Source organism: Lactuca sativa, chromosome 8, assembly GCF_002870075.4.
Source record: "Lactuca sativa cultivar Salinas chromosome 8, Lsat_Salinas_v11, whole genome shotgun sequence".
In the NCBI taxonomy this organism is placed as follows: domain Eukaryota; kingdom Viridiplantae; phylum Streptophyta; class Magnoliopsida; order Asterales; family Asteraceae; genus Lactuca; species Lactuca sativa.
In genome coordinates this window covers 263,716,660-263,732,964 of record NC_056630.2, presented here as the reverse complement: position 1 = coordinate 263,732,964, position 16,305 = coordinate 263,716,660, and the positions used below count along the sequence as shown (strand labels likewise).

Genomic DNA, 16,305 nt, shown 5'->3' with positions numbered 1-16,305 from the left:
CTGCCCTTATAAATCTTTTCATACTAATTCCATAATTTACCAAATATACCCTAATTCCTGAAATCCTTTTCAAATTCACCCCGTAAATTACTAAACAACCCTCAACATTAAAATCCATTGCTATTTAGGTACAATATTTACCAATTACACCTCTGCTTTCATAAATACTTACAAGGCCCACCCGAAATTTACACTTTTAACCCCCAATCTCAAAATCGTGACAATTAGCTCATTCGAGACCATCCTTTGATATATAATTATTTATTTTAGGGCTACTATTCGTTAATTAATTTATTTATTTATCTAATAAATAAACGGGGTGTTGCAAGTCAAGCCATTACACTTAAATACAATTAGTGAAACAAATCACCAACACAAAACTCATCTATAAATTAGATCCAAGACACCAAATACTCTATTTGAGTTGGAGGTTTATAAAGTTGCAAAATTTATGAGATCCCACCCCTAAAATCCATCAAGACATGAAGAAAAAGGAAAAAAATCAAGAGTTCTAGTAACATGGTTGGAAAAAGGTTGGATCTTAGACACTCACCAAGGTCCAGGAGACGTGCTAGCTGAAGAAAATGATGCTTGCCAAGTAACTACTACACTAAGGGCCTCATTCTCCTTCAAAAATCACCAAAAAACACCAAGAAGGAGCTCACAACTTCAATGGAGGTGAATGATCATAAAACCCTAGCCTTAATGTTTTTTATATAAGGCCCAAAGCCCATAATTAGGGTTTTTCACCAAAAACACCTGCCATGCCATGACACTTCAATGGAGGTGAATGATCATAAAACCCTAGCCTTAATGTTTTTTATATAAGGCCCAAAGCCCATAATTAGGGTTTTTCACCAAAAACACCTGCCATGCCATGACTGGTCATTTAAATTCTGCGGTCCAAAACATTCCTCCACGTCGTGGTGATGCTCCACCACACCGTGGCCATCCAATTTAAAGTTAATACATAAAAAGTTGATTCATACTTGAAATGAATGTTACAATGTGAGTATTCAAAGTATATTGTTCTGTTAAGAAAACATTTCGAAGTTCATCCAAGGCTCACCTGCTATTTATTTTTAAATAAAATCTCAAACAAGAGTTAATTGATTCAAGGAGGGAACAACCATGTTCCTAACTTTCATGGATATTTGGAATTGATGTAAAGATAAAGGACTGAAATGAAGCAAACGTGAAAACCTTAAAACCCTACTTCACAAACATGGCTATCAAAAGCCATTTTGCTTAAAACCCTAAACGCTTACTTGTCTGTTTAATCTTACACTCACTCTCTAACTTCTTTGTCAATCATGCGACCTCCAAGAGGCGGCGGGTTTGCTGGTCGCAGTCGTGGGGGCGGCGGTTTCAGGGGAGGAAGGGATGGAGGAGGCCGCTTCGGTGGTGGCCGCGGAGGACGAGGTGGCGGCGGTGGTCGTTTTGGTGGTGATCGGTTCAATGAAGGCCCTCCTGAAGAAGTTGTAGGTATGTTAGAATCACCTCTCACAAACACGAACAAGACAACACACATGCTTGCAAATATTTCATCAGAAAACACTCAATTTTGTGGAAGTAACCGGAGATAATCGTCTAATCGGCTCGGTCGTTTTCACAAAATAAAAATCTATTTAATCGGCAGTAAGCTTGATAATTACGATGTTGTTTTGAAAATTTAAAGCTTAGTTATCATTAATATTCAGACCATTCAGATGGATTTTTAATTTGCCTGATTACTTTTAGTACTTGTTCATCAGTTTGATGAAGTTCTTGTTCTTTAGACTCTCAGTTTGTTGAAAGTTTTTAATGGTGTGTGTTATTTCTTATGTGCAGAGGTATCGGCATTTGTTCATGCTTGTGAGGGAGATGCAGTCACAAAGCTAACTAATGAGAAAATACCTTACTTTAATGCCCCAATATACCTACAAAACAAAACACAGATAGGCAAAGTTGATGAAATCTTTGGCCCAATCAATGAATCAGTGAGTTATCCTGCAATTTCTCTACTCTTTAATGCAAATTTTTTCCTTGTTTTATAGAATTCAATGCTGTAGTTTTTATAATAACCATAATTTGGGATTCACTTGTACTCTCTGTACTGTAACCTTTTATGCAGATTTCATGTTTTTATGGAATTTAATGCCATAGTTTTGACTTTTGATAGTGATTATGATTTGGGGCTCTCTTTGTTTGTAGTTCTTCTCTGTTAAAATGATGGAAGGTATTGTAGCAACTTCTTACGCAGCTGGTGATAAGTTCTATATTGACCCAATGAAACTGTTGCCACTAGCCAGATTTCTTCCACAGCCAAAGTAAGTGTTTTCTTGCATTTTCTTAAAGTTCCTTTGTCATTAAATGGGTTAATGGCAACCAAGTATTCAAATTCTTGTACTGTGGGTTACAAAACTTCTAATTGTACTTTTAGACTATTATTTTTGTTTCGTTTTAGTCATTTGTCTTGATTTTTAATTATTCAGGTGAAAATGACTATTTTGAAACAAATTAATAGTTTTATGATGTACAAGAATTCGAATCCTTGGTTGCTATTATTGACTTTAAACACTTATTAAATATCTAGACTTTTTGTCATTGTTCTATGATATGATTTACTGTGGGTTAGACGTTTATTTGAGTTGATTAATCTCAAAGGCCCCACATTGGCACATTATGTGATACAATGGGATCGGGGAAGAAATAGAACGGCTCATTCCATTGAAAAAAGTTGTTTGTTTTGTCTGATTGAATGAAATGGACCATTTTGTTGATTTCCGTTCCTTAGTTCGCAGAGGTGTTTTATTTTCGTATGGAAAACTACAATGTGACCTGTTTTATTTATGTAAATTTCAATGACATTTTTTCAAAAAAAATCATATTCTTTTATACTCCAACAAATTATTTAGAAAATACATATCCTCTATCAATCTTATTTGGGTTTTAATGATATAAAAAGTTATTATGTGATATCATCCCATTCTTATAGTCAAACCAAACATGATTATGAAATGTAATGATTTTTCTTGTATCCTTTGTGTTATTTCATTCTCATGTAAGTTTAGTAACTTACTCTTGATGTTGCAGGGGAGCAACTGGCGGAAGAGGTGGCGGACGAGGGGGCGGAAGAGGAGGTGGTAGAGGCGGTGGACGTGGTGGTTCTTTCCGTGGGAGAGGTGCTCCAAGGGGAGGCGGCTTTCGTGGTGGCGGCGGCGGCGGCTTTCGTGGTGGTGGTGGCCGTGGCGGTGGTTTCAGTAGGGGTAGAGGAAGATCGTAGAATATATGATTGTTTTTAAGTACTCTATTGAAAGTGTTGTTTGATTTAATGGTGTAATTCTCAAACGACTTTTAAATGCAATGGAACCATGGAAGCTCTTGTTTATTTTATACTAGGTTAAATCCTGAGGTAACCACGGGTAACAAAGAACACATTATTGATAATATAAAATGGTAATGAAAAGTTAAAAGATTTATGAAATTACAAAAATATAAGTTTTGTTTATACGTTTCTAATGATTAGTTAAAATTAATATATATACATTAATTTGAATAATTGTATAGGTTTTGTATGTGTAGACATTTATGCAGCGACAAATGGTTTCATCACGACTAATAGCTTATTTTTTGCAAATAGTTTTCGAACGATTATGGTTTGGTTGATAATTAGGAGAACCTTTAATCTTTATCTAGATGAGGAACCCCGTTTTGCGTGGTATAGATTTGTTATCAGTATAGAAACAAGTGATTATTGATTAATTGTTTTGGTGACATTATGTTAAAGATGGATTTGTTAACAATCCATGTTAACATGAGACGATAAATATTTTAATCTTGTTTTACTGAGCAATAAGTAAGAAACCTACGACTTATATATATATAATTAATTCTGGAAATAATCTTCCAATGAAAGTATGTTGTTATATATTGTAGTTAATCCAATAAAATTAAAAAAATGTCAACATAAACCAAAATGAAAATTTCCCCAAAAACGACTCTTAACCTCTTAACTTCTTTGTATTGTCCACTTTAAGGAAAACTCGGAAGCAGGGGAAAGGTCAAATATGTCCAAAAACGCCATGCTCTCTAGCATAAGGACATGCATAGATTGACCAACAAAACTCTTCAACATTAAGGGCGAATCTATCCAAAAAATAGTTAAAAATCAAAAGTAAAAAGCTTGTTGATGTCGATAGCCCTTATCCATTACTCTAGTAGTGCTAAAAAGGAAACAAAATTTCATTCGCATCTAAATCAATATAGTGAAACAAATAACAACAAATATGAAAAACATTGAACTAAAGCTAAGTAATAAATAGAAGTAATTTATTACTTGAACCAATTAATTTCAGTTGAAAATCTTAAACTCTTAGGTGTATACAAACTCACCATTTATGTAAAGACTAATCTAAGCTCGGTCCAAGTAATCGCCATCAATCGGATGAATTCAACCTCCTCTTAATGTCTGCCAAAACATTAATACCACTATTAACTAGGGGTGAGCAAAAACCGAACCGCAAACTCAAAAAACCGAAAAAACTGAAACCGAAATAAAAACCGACGGTGCGATTTTTAGTATTGCAAAAGCTGCAAAAAACCGAACCGCACCGAATATATATATATATATATATATATATATATATATATATATATATATATATATATATATATATTAAGTGTCGATATTTGTAAGAACGAAGAACTCATGACAATTAAAATTCCTATAATTATCAGAGAATGATTGTATATTTTTAAGCATACATATAGTGATATTTACAAGAACAAATAATGTTATTATATTTTTTAACATTTTAATATTAAGAGTACTACTGATGATAGTATCATCTTTATGAATACATTAATTGTTATTATCGTATGTATCTGTGAAACAAATATTATATTTAATTCGTATTATATTCAAGCATTAGAAGCATGTTGGATGAGTACTGGTTATGTTATTTGATTTCAAACCAAGAGGTGGTGGTATTGGTTCATCTCAAAGATATCATTTAGACTTTAATTTTTCAAGCCTTATACGAGTATCCCTCATCACAACTGAGATATAACATTCACCATTCTCACACTTCATACACACCTTTGAGGAGTCGCACATTGCTAGAGATGAAAAATTTAGCGCTCCTCATCTCTACATAAAGTTTCTCAAAAAATGATTAAGACTTCTCATCCGAGTCAAAGTAACTCGTTGAGTTACATGAGTTTTAGTAAAAAGGCAAAACAAAAACTAGATAAAAAAAACTGACAAAAAACCGTAAAGAAAAAACTGAACCGCAAAAAACCGAAGGAAATCGCAAAATTCGAACCGCATAAAAACCGAACGGTGCAATTTCTAAGCTTCAAAAAACCGAAGTTGCGGTTTTCGGTTCGATTTTGGCCAAAAACCGCACCGAACCGCACCATGCTCACTCCTACTATTAACCTTCTTAGGTCTATGCTAGTCCCCTATTTAACTTTAAATATGTAAGGAAGGGTAAAATGGGAAAGCAAGATAAGGCAAAATAGTGCTTTTCAGTGGAAATGATATTTTTGTTATTTTCTGTCAAAAATCCATTTAGGCATTATAGTTGATACACAAGCATTACTAAATGTGGCTGATCCTATGCAATCCACGCCGAAAAGCCTCCCATTTATAATTTCATTTATTCATTGTCAAAAACTAAAAAAATACATGCCTTCCCATGAAAATAAGCTGCATAAAAATTAGAAGGAACCAAAGAAAGGTTTTTTAGTAAATAATTATTTAAAACAATCAGAAAATAAAAATAGTATAAGAGAAATTAGATTAATTATGTTATACGTAGAAATTGATGACAAATATATTTTCAGCCAAAAGAGCTTTTATATCTTTTCTCAAAATAAATCAAATCTGCAATAATAGATACATTCATAGTAACCTGTTGTTAGATACATTCATAGTAACATGTTGTCCAAACCAATTTTTGTTTCATATATCCACTGACAAAATAAACACAACTAGAAATGTTATTAAATAATGAGATAAAATAAACATTTGTTATGAATCTCTAAAAATAAACTGACCTCCACTTTAGAATACGCTAGGTGAGGAGCAAGTTTCCTGCTTTCTACCCTAAACTGATCTTCATCAACAACGATTTACCTGGAATTGAGATCAGATCACCAACAGATGAATAATGGTAAGTTGTAGGGTTGTCTTAAATATGATTTTCAAATCTTTTATAACAACTGTCTTCTAAAATATCGTATCAAACACCTATTTAAATCAACAAAGTTATGTTTTATATATTTACAATATATTATTCGTATATAGATCATTAAAAATAATAAAAAACAAAAAGTAATAAGGGATGGATTTGGTAGGATAAAATTAAATCAAAGTAAAAAAACATAACATAAAACGTAATGATGCATTAAAATAAAGGAGTTGGGGAATTTAACACAACCAAAATAGAAATTACCGCCAAATCCAGCCAAATCCAGTGACATCTATTCTAAAATAAGGCCAACATGGCCGTTACTTATTCAAAACTTAAAGATAATTACCTAGGTTTGACTAAGTTTGGATTAACACCAACATTCTCCCCTTTAATCCAGACTATTCTTGCCAAACTTAATTCTTTCTCTCGATCTCTCTTTCTCAGGCAAACCACCGATCTGGTTTACCTCCCGCGGTCTTCTCTTGATTGATGTCAACAATCCGGTCTTCTACTATCTTCTGCTTTTTCCCTTTCTTGCTTGGGTCTTGCTTTTTTCTTTCTTCCTCGATCACTTTTGATCGCTCCTGTTGCATGCTTCTTCTTTCTTTCTTGCTAACATACAACATCCTTTTACTCCTACTTTCTTCTGATCAACATGAGTAACCAACCTGCTACTTGCTTAGTTGCTTTCATTCTTTCTTTTAATCACCCTTACTGCTTTCTTTCTTTCTTTCTTTCTTTCTTGTCTGCTACTTGCTACAGACTACATGCTTGCTATCTTGCTTGAAACCGGCTCTCTCCTGCTTGATAATCACTTGCTGCTTGCTTCTTCTTTCTTACCTGATTAACAAACATGATCTGGCTTGCTGCTTATCTTTCATTCTCGATTTTTTTCTTCTTTCTTCTTTCATCTTAATCATCTCTCTACCTCTCTACTACGAACCAGGTATGAGCCTGATGCTCTGATACCAATTGTTGGAACATGCCCTTGTGAACAAACCCAAAACATACGTAGGGCTAAATCTTTCTAAACTCTTGCATTTATTCAATACCAAAACATACAATATATAGAGACGTACCTAGCTGCCAATCCACTTTTAAAGGGAAACAAACTCTACCCAGTCAAACCAATAAAACAGGAACCAACTAACACTTATCTAATTAAACTATTCTAAAACGTGGCCAACATGGCCTTTACTTATTCAAACCTTAAAGATAATTACTTGGGTCTGACTAAGTTTGGATTAACACCAACATAATGAAAGAAGAAAGCGAGCGTGAGAAAGGATGGGAGATGAAGCAGAAGAAATTAGGTTAAAAAATTGGAACAATCAGGAAGATATCGGGAACCGGAAGGGGACACCAATTGTAATCTGATTAGGTTACAAAATCGATGAGCAACAACCAAACTCCACGTTAGTGGTAGTGGGATCAGTTAGTGGTAGAGGGATCGGCTTTAGATTATATGCACATTTCCACAAAGAATTGAAAAATGACATAAAATGCCCCACAGAAAAATCGGCAGCAACAAAGCTAGAGGAGAACACATACCCATAAACAAAGGACAAATTTTGCCAAAACCTCAGGAACTTTACTGTACCTAAGGGTGGTCCTTTATATATATATATATATATATATATATATATATATATATATATATATATATATATATATATATATATATATATATATATATATCAACATACATAATAGAAGTTTTTAAAATATCCGAAACCGAAAAGCCTACAATCCCAACCAATTTGCTGGTTAACAAACCGTTTTTTCTTCTTTTTTTTTTCCTTTTTAATTAGTAAATCGAACCATAAGAATATTTAATGTGTATTTTTAATTTCGATTTTTTGTTAATCAATTTGATAAAATAAAAAAAATAAAAAATATTTAGAAAAGAAATCAACAAATTAAGAGTAAATTACACGAATGGTCCCTATGGTTTGGGGTAATTTGCGCGCTTAATCTCTAATTTATTTTTTTAACTTGGAAAGTCTCTACTGTTTGTTTTTTTATGCGCTTGGTCGTTACTCCTTGTTTTTGTTACACGCTTGATCCCTGTCTTACCTAAAAAGACTATTCTTTAAATAGGAAAAAAATGGTGACATATGTAAGGTAAGGTGAGGGGGTGGGTTGGGTGTGTGTTTATTTAAATAAATTAAAAAATCAAGGGCAAAATAATCTTTTTACATAAGACAAGGACCAAACGCGTAACAAAAACAAACAATAGGGACCTTCCGAGTTAAAAAAAATAAGTTAGGGACCAAACGCGCAAATTACCCTAAACCATAGGGACCATTCGTGTAATTTACTCACAAATTAATGAACGAAAGAACAATAGTATGGAAATGAAAAATAGAAACGTCTTTAAATGAGTTTTGCAAAAATCCAAGGATAAACTTATAAAAATCAATATAATTTGGTGTGGCCATCAAAATAATTTTCTTGAAATATTTCTTTTTTAATTTAACCACCAAATATATATTTTTTTTCATCAAAAAAGCATTTTAAGTGTTTCTTAGCATTAAATTGTAAAAAACCTACTAAAAATATAGGTTATCTAGATATATGTCAGATTTAGCATTTGGGAAATCATAATTCTTCTAAAAGTTATAAAAGTGATAAATGGTGCAACGGGTCAAAAGGAGAAGATGTTGAAATAAGATAAAAGGCTATGCTATATAAACAAAGGAAGTTATAAAATCAATTAGTTTCCTATCATTTTTTTATATCGAAAAAAAATGTTATTTTTGGTTATTATAGAACTACTTGATCATTTGAATACATAAAGTACAAGATATAACATTGGTTCCAAACGATGTTTAACCATTACATTGGTTGGACCATGATTAAAACCATAATGGTGGTCTTTGTAAGCCATTAAATACTTTGATATGGGATGAATTTTTAATGCCATTGTTTTTTATTGAAGTATTACCAGCCTGCAATTGCACCAATGGATTTTGCAAGTAAATCCATTTTAGTGTTTATAGCAGCAACTTATATGAGAAACGTAGATAAAACACAAATAATTAAAGTATAAAAAAAGGTGAAAGTAGAGTGTTATTTTTGCATTAACCCATAAGTATAATGTTAAAACACAAAAGCAAGAATATACCTTGCATTCCATTTGATCCTTCATAATAAAATGCAATTCATCCCTTTTATCACTTATTAATGGTTTTCAACCCTAAATAATACATGAAAAACTAATCTGGTTGTAGTTTAAATTAACAAAAGAACATGGTTCCTACAATTATTATGACACTTTGTGTATACCCAATTTACTATCACCTTTTGCTTAGAACAACGAGTTTGTGATTATTGGTATAATTAGATCCTGTATTGTCCTCCTGCTATAGCATTTAGTATGTTCTTTCTGTTATAGTATCTTAGTATGTTCCTTCTATTATCATGTATTGTATCTTCCTCCCTATTTCTCTTTAGAGAAATTAAATATCCTCCTACCTTTTGATCCTACCAATCCTCCTACCAATTTAAATGATGACATGTGTCATATTAGTATCCTAAAATATCATTAAATTTCTTTAAATGAGCATTAAATGTTACACATGTCACAATTTCATTGGGTAGGAGGATATGTAGTGTGACAACCGTCAATTTTCGGTCAAGTCAAAGTCAACTAAAGTCAACAAGTCAAACCGGTCAACTCAATCTGCCGTGAGTACTAGAGTTTACGTTATGTAACTTCTAAACAACTCTCTATTCTAATGAGAGATCATAAATCGAAAAGTGCGTTCACCTAGATCTCCTTAACCTAAAACGATGGTACGTGGAGAGCCAAACCGATAAAACAATGTTACATACTCATCGGGAGTATGCAAGATCCCCAAACAAGGCTTAACGGGGTTTACGGACCTTGCAGTGCATAGCCGGGCACTCAAAAAGGTCACCGGTGAAATCTCTCCCACATATCTCTAAGTATGTGAAATCTCTCCCACATATCTCTAAGTATGTGAAATCTCTCCCACATATCTCTTTATATGAGAAATCTCTCCAAGTATGTCAAATCTCTCCCACATTTCTCTAAGTATGTGAAATCTCTCCCACATATCTCTTTGTATGAGAAATCTCTCCAAGTATGTCAAATCTCTCCCAAATCTCTCGTTGTATGAGAAATCTCTCCAAGAATGTCAAATCTCTCCCAAATCTCTCTTTGTATGTGAAATCTCTCCAAGTATGTCAAATCTCTCCCAAATCTCTCTAAGTATGTGAAATCTCTCCCAAATATCTCTCTGTATGTGAAATCTCTCCAAGTATGTCAAATCTCTCCCAAATCTCTCGTTGTATGAGAAATCTCTCAAAGAATGTCAAATCTCTCCCAAATCTCTCTTTGTATGAGAAATCTCTCCAAGAATGTCAAATCTCTCCCAAATCTCTCTAAGTATGTGAAATCTCTCCTAAATATCTCTCTGTATGTGAAATCTCTCCAAGTATGTGAAATCTCTCCCAAATCTCTCTAAGTATGTGAAATCTCTCCCAAATATCTCTCTGTATATGAAATCTCTCCAAGTATGTCAAATCTCTCCCAAATCTCTCTAAGTATGTGAAATCTCTCCCAAATATCTCTCTGTATGTGAAATCTCTCCAAGTATGTCAAATCTCTCCCAAATCTCTCTAAGTATGTGAAATCTCTCTCAAATCTCTCTCGAAATCTCTCCCCAACTTTCTATAATCACTCGGGGCATCCCGACCCTCGAATTTGGCGAAAATAGCCCAAAAACGGAAGTCTACGCGAAAAACGGACTTAAGGAAACGAACCCTCCAAACCGAAAGTACTATTCATGAACCGAACCGAAAGTACTATTCATGAAGGTCCGAACCGAGAGTACTGTTCATGAACCGAACCGAGGTGTTGACTTATGAGCCGAACCGAGATTACTGTTCATCCGAGCCGAACATCGCATGAGAGGAAGAACCGAACCCGAAGGTACTGTTCATTACTGTTCACAACAGTTCCTTCGGTTCTGGCTTCCCTTCGGACCGAACCGCCTGACTTCGCTTCTGACTTCTCTTCGGACCGAGCCTCGGACCAATCCTTGCTTCGCTTCTCGCTTCTGGCTCGTGTCTCTCGCCTCCGAACCCTGCACCCATCTGACCGAACTTCGGCCTAGGGACCGAACCTCGGCCTAGGTCCGAAGGGTCTCTCTGGGAAGCTCATTTTTCTCCCGGTTTTCGCGTCATTTTGCGTTTAAGGCCCGTTTTTAATTGTTTTAACATGGGATTTTCACCAAAACTTTATTTTAAAATATAAGACCCCTAAATTAATGATTTAATCATATTTTAAGGGTAAAATCTTATCCAAATAAGAGTAGGTAAAGTACAAAGGTAGAGTGTTGACTTTACCTTATTTTATGACACAAGCAACCCCATACCCACTCCATGATTAACCCACACTCCTCCCCACCATACCTTGTCACTTCCTTGTACTTTTTACCTCCCTCACAAGCCATCTCCACGTTTTGAGAGCTGGATATTCATCCTCTCTCCTCATTTTCTCTCATTTGCTCTCATTTCACAAGAAGATCAAACTCTTTTCTCTCTCACTTTCTCTCTCTAGAAGTCCGAGATTCAAGGGCTGATCTTGAGTTTTTCCTCCACATTTGGTAAGCATAATCCATTTCCTTTATGATTATCTCAATTATTTCCACTCAAATCATGGATATCTTACACAAACTCCATTATATTTGTGTTAGAGCTTCGAATCTTCAAGCGATTCTTCAAGTGTTCTTGGGTTGAACACTTCTCTTCTTCAACACTTATCTACTGAAATCACACAAGGTGAGTTCATACCCCTACATTTTCATGTTTTCTCAAGTTTTTAGGGGGGGAATACAAGTTAAAACACCAAGAACATAACTAAATTCTTCTAACAGCTTTCATCAGAAAAGTTGGACTCCATTCACGGACTGTTTTGGACATCTTAAACATTTTAGTTTTCAAAACTGTTTTAGGTGCATGTAGTTCCACTTCTTAGCTTTAAAATGACTACTTGCACACCTTCATACGATTTTTCTACAATTTATGGTGATTTTTACAAAACTGCCTATCACTTCAAACACCAATCCGGACAAGTCTATGATTATGGACTTTTTCACCTAAGTTGCAGGTCATTAAAAATCATGATAAAAATTATGAGTAAACTAGACACATTTTGGGAACTCCCAGAATTTACGGATTTAGTTTTCGACTTCGTATGATTTTTCTATGAATTTTCAAAAACAGTGTAGAAAGGCTGAAAATTTGTTAACAGCTTGTAATTTTTATAACACTTTGTATTATGTTGAGCAAAGTGTATAATGTCAAGTTCTAAGTATTGAATGTGATACGTTGTAAATTTTATCATCATAAACTGAAAATAAGTCATTCATGATAAGATTACTCAGTCATTTAGAACACGTATATATATATAAACTATAATAAGCATAGTTTAATGGGTTTCATAATCCTAACGCTTTTCATAAAAGAGTTCCTATATATTACAAACATTTTGGATAAACTATAATAGGTGTAGTTTATGATACATCACATAACACACACGTACGAAAAGGGTACATTCATACAGAAAGATTTTTACACTCCCGCATACAACTTGTAAACTTGTTAACCTAGATTGTGAGACATTCTCTTTCCGTACGTCCGAGTGCGGAATATAAAATCCTGTACGTTATAATCAGAGTCTCCTGGAGGGAGAACGTGATAGTTGTGTATAGATCTATATTGGGTTTGACACCCCACACCTTGCTGCTAGCTACAGTTGGACCTGCAGGTCTACGGGTGACAAATGTCATTTCAGTTTTACGACGCCTGAGAAACGTCGTGGCAGGTTCATTTAGTCTTAAGTATGATTATAGCGGCTCACATAAGGATATAACAATACATAAAGTTTACGGGATTTTTATAAAACTTAAATGGGTTTTATGTCGATTTTAAAATCACTTTTATCTCAATAAGTACCGATATTAATGTCCACATTCGGTTTTTGGTATTTATGACTACACATCATTTGAAACCACATTTATAACGTTAAGTATAGACAATACTTGTTATTTTCTCGGTCCTGAGACTTGGGACTACATATACATAAAGTATTAACAAACATGAGAATTTGCGGGAACTTCATTTAATTCAAGCGCGTTTATGTCAATTTAAGCACATTTTATTTTCCTTTAATAAGAAAGGTTACTTATACATTTTGGTCGTCGGTTATAAGACTACATTACAAAAATTTTATAAAGAAAATATCGGATTTTCTGAATACATATCATATCGTTTTTACAAGGAAAACGGTCTACTTCTCCAGTAAAATCTCTTATGAACTCACCAACCTTTGTGTTGACACTTTTCAAAACTACTTGTATTCTCAGGAATTCAGTGAAAACAGGAAACCAACAACGTCTTGAGGATGGGACGATAAATCGTCAAACATTTCATTTTGTTTTCATAATGTAATTGATTTGAATCATGTAAACATATACATTGGTGTAACTTTTTCAGTTATATTTATGATGGTTGTATTTACTTTGAGCACTATTATACTCGTTGTTGTGATACTCTACATGAAGTCCTCCACACTCGAACGTTTCCGCCATCCTTTGTTTGAGGGTGTGACAGATTGGTATCAGAGCATTGTTTATAGTGAACTCAGTATATCGAACCACATAAGATATACAAACTATAAATGCATTGGGACTAGAGTCTCTGATTTTATGTTTTCAAAACAACTATACTTTTAGAAATAAGTAGTTTCTTATTAAAAGTATACATGCATGCATACATACTAGGGTCAACATCGTTCTAGAACAAAACAAAAGTAATGATTGTTGGATATCACAGGTAAGCTCGGGGATGTATGGTCAGTCTTGGGAGTGGCATAGCCTGATCAACTATGCTCGTCCGATGAGTGATTAGCACATGCCCAAGAATGGTTGTGATATGGCAACAAGTCTAAAAACTTACCAACACTACCACAATGAAATACCATAGGGGTATTTGGTGTTATTATAATTACTTATCTGAGAACTAAATAGATTTTTATCAATAGGTCAATAATTGCTTAGTGGATACATTAAAATTATATGTATCCAGGACGTCATAGACTTAGAATCTGTGGATCTTTGCTTTACTTCCTGTTCTCGTTGGATTGGGGATTTAGAGTTAGGATCGCTTATTCGAAGGTCTATCCTGTCCCAAATACATATGACTAGTATGCACTAAACAATGTGTTGAAGTACCTGATAAAAATCATCTTATAATTATCTAATTAGTACATCTACTTAGTTATTTCTTATATCCCCATTTCTCGCGAAGATATCATGGCTGGATTTCATCCCCACGACGACTCGTACTACCCTAACCACAACAATACTGAATGGCTCGGAGAGGAGCCAGAGAATGATCACCCAATCCCTGTGGATGGTCACCAAGTTGAAGGCCTTGCTGACGGTTCCGACTCCGAACCTGAAATGGTGAACCTATCCTCGATGACCCGTGTTCCAAATACCAATCCTCGACCGGCTTTTCAAGGCCCGATGCCTCCTTGGGTAGAGTGCTTGGAAATCTGGAGCGAAGAGCAAGACCAACCTATGTCGTTCGATGGAGATCGAAGCTCCTACAACATAAACGAAGGAACCCCAGTAGATAGAATTTTTCCAATCCTGGTCCGTAGAGTTGACCGAGACGAGATTCAAGGCAGAACAACTCTCCATAGTATCGCAGAGGTTGATGCAAATGCAAGAATACATACAATCCGCACCAATCGCCTTGAGCACTCGTGAAAAGTCTGAGGAAGACTATGAAACCTTGCTGCAAGCACTGGCTGAAACACGAACCGATGTCATAAAACTCCGAGTACGCCAGAGGGTGTACGAAAGGCACGTGCTTGATATGGAGCGGCAGCTAGCTGAACTGAGAGATCACAAGAAAAATGACTGCCGCCAGTAGTAGATGCCTTACTTCATTTCATGTTAAAAAGGAATCGTTTTCCCTATCTATGCCCTATGTGGTATTCCCTATGAAACTATCTTGTACTGTAGGTACCTTTAGTGAGGCCTTTAGGCGGCCAAGACACTCCTGCTTCGATATGATGTAAGACCCTCTACAAGGTCAATTTTCCCTAATTCGTTACATCTTAAACATCAATGACGTATCAATCAGCCGAGTTCTGTGTCACCTTTTTGTTCAAACACTCCCATCATGCTGCGATAGGAGCCTGCCTAAAACCCACTCTATTCAAGTTGTAAGACTAGAGTAATCTAGCTCCGGAATCGTTCCTGATCTTCTCTCCAAGGTTGGATCATGTCATTCACCAACCAATGGAACCCGGTTTCAAACAACAAACATCAAAGGATCACTACCTAAACTTACTTCTACTCTGTATTAGGACTGCATCATAGGGATGCAGGTCAAATCTTCGAGAACATGCTCCAATTGGTCGTAATAAGGACCTAGCCTGGGTCAACTATAAGGCTCCACTTGGATGCAGAACTACTAAAAATTCATGGGTTACCATATAAAGACTCCCGTTATGAATTGTTTTCAGAACGCCCTTAACGACCAAATTACGTTACAAATCAATATAAGATAAAGCTTAGTTAGAAACTCACGACGTGTAGCCATTCTAAAAACTCATTATCATCTCACCCTTAATCATTTTGTTGAGAAGTTCCTTCATCATAGACTTATGGGTGCGATCATACCAGCACTAATGCACCGGATCCCATCAAAACTCCCCAACCAAGCGTGTTTGGACACACATGATTCTAAGATGGGTAAAGCTTGACGCCCGTATGAAACCTACCCCTACCCACTGCTGTAACCCTATTTCAAGAATGTTAGCGGAAACACTAGGAGTAGTACAGTAATGTGCAAAAATTTATATGCGTTAATATAAATTGTAAGGATGCACTTAAGATAATCATTTCCACTAACGAAGATGTTTTCCATCGTGAAACAGAACTATGTCTTCACCAAGAGGCAACCAATCAACTAGCAAGGTGCCAACTCTACAGATAGACACTGCTACTTTTCAGGCTGCAGTCACGGCAGCTGTGGCAGCCGTCATGGCACAGTTCGACGCTAACAACGCCAGCGGAAA

At 35.2% G+C, this 16,305-nt stretch overlaps 1 protein-coding gene across 1 annotated transcript; it reads left to right on the top strand.

The window, feature by feature from the left end:
• Nucleotides 1-1,250: 1,250 nt before the first annotated feature.
• LOC111904088 (putative H/ACA ribonucleoprotein complex subunit 1-like protein 1) lies at nucleotides 1,251-3,370 on the top strand. Its single transcript, XM_023899865.2, has 4 exons — nucleotides 1,251-1,485; nucleotides 1,831-1,979; nucleotides 2,194-2,309; nucleotides 3,076-3,370. The coding sequence occupies exons 1-4, from the start codon at nucleotides 1,314-1,316 to the stop codon at nucleotides 3,263-3,265; spliced, it is 627 nt and encodes a 208-aa protein (XP_023755633.2). The 5' UTR covers nucleotides 1,251-1,313; the 3' UTR covers nucleotides 3,266-3,370.
• Nucleotides 3,371-16,305: the final 12,935 nt, after the last annotated feature.

What these genes read in the sequence shown, in the direction of transcription:
- LOC111904088 (XM_023899865.2), top strand. Translation starts at nt 1,314, where the DNA reads ATGCGACCTCCAAGAGGCGGCGGGTTTGCTGGTCGCAGTCGTGGGGGC. An exon ending in TTGGCCCAATCAATGAATCA is followed by an intron (nt 1,980 to 2,193) that starts GTGAGTTATCCT and finishes CTTTGTTTGTAG; the next exon opens with TTCTTCTCTGTTAAAATGAT. An exon ending in AGATTTCTTCCACAGCCAAA is followed by an intron (nt 2,310 to 3,075) that starts GTAAGTGTTTTC and finishes TTGATGTTGCAG; the next exon opens with GGGAGCAACTGGCGGAAGAG.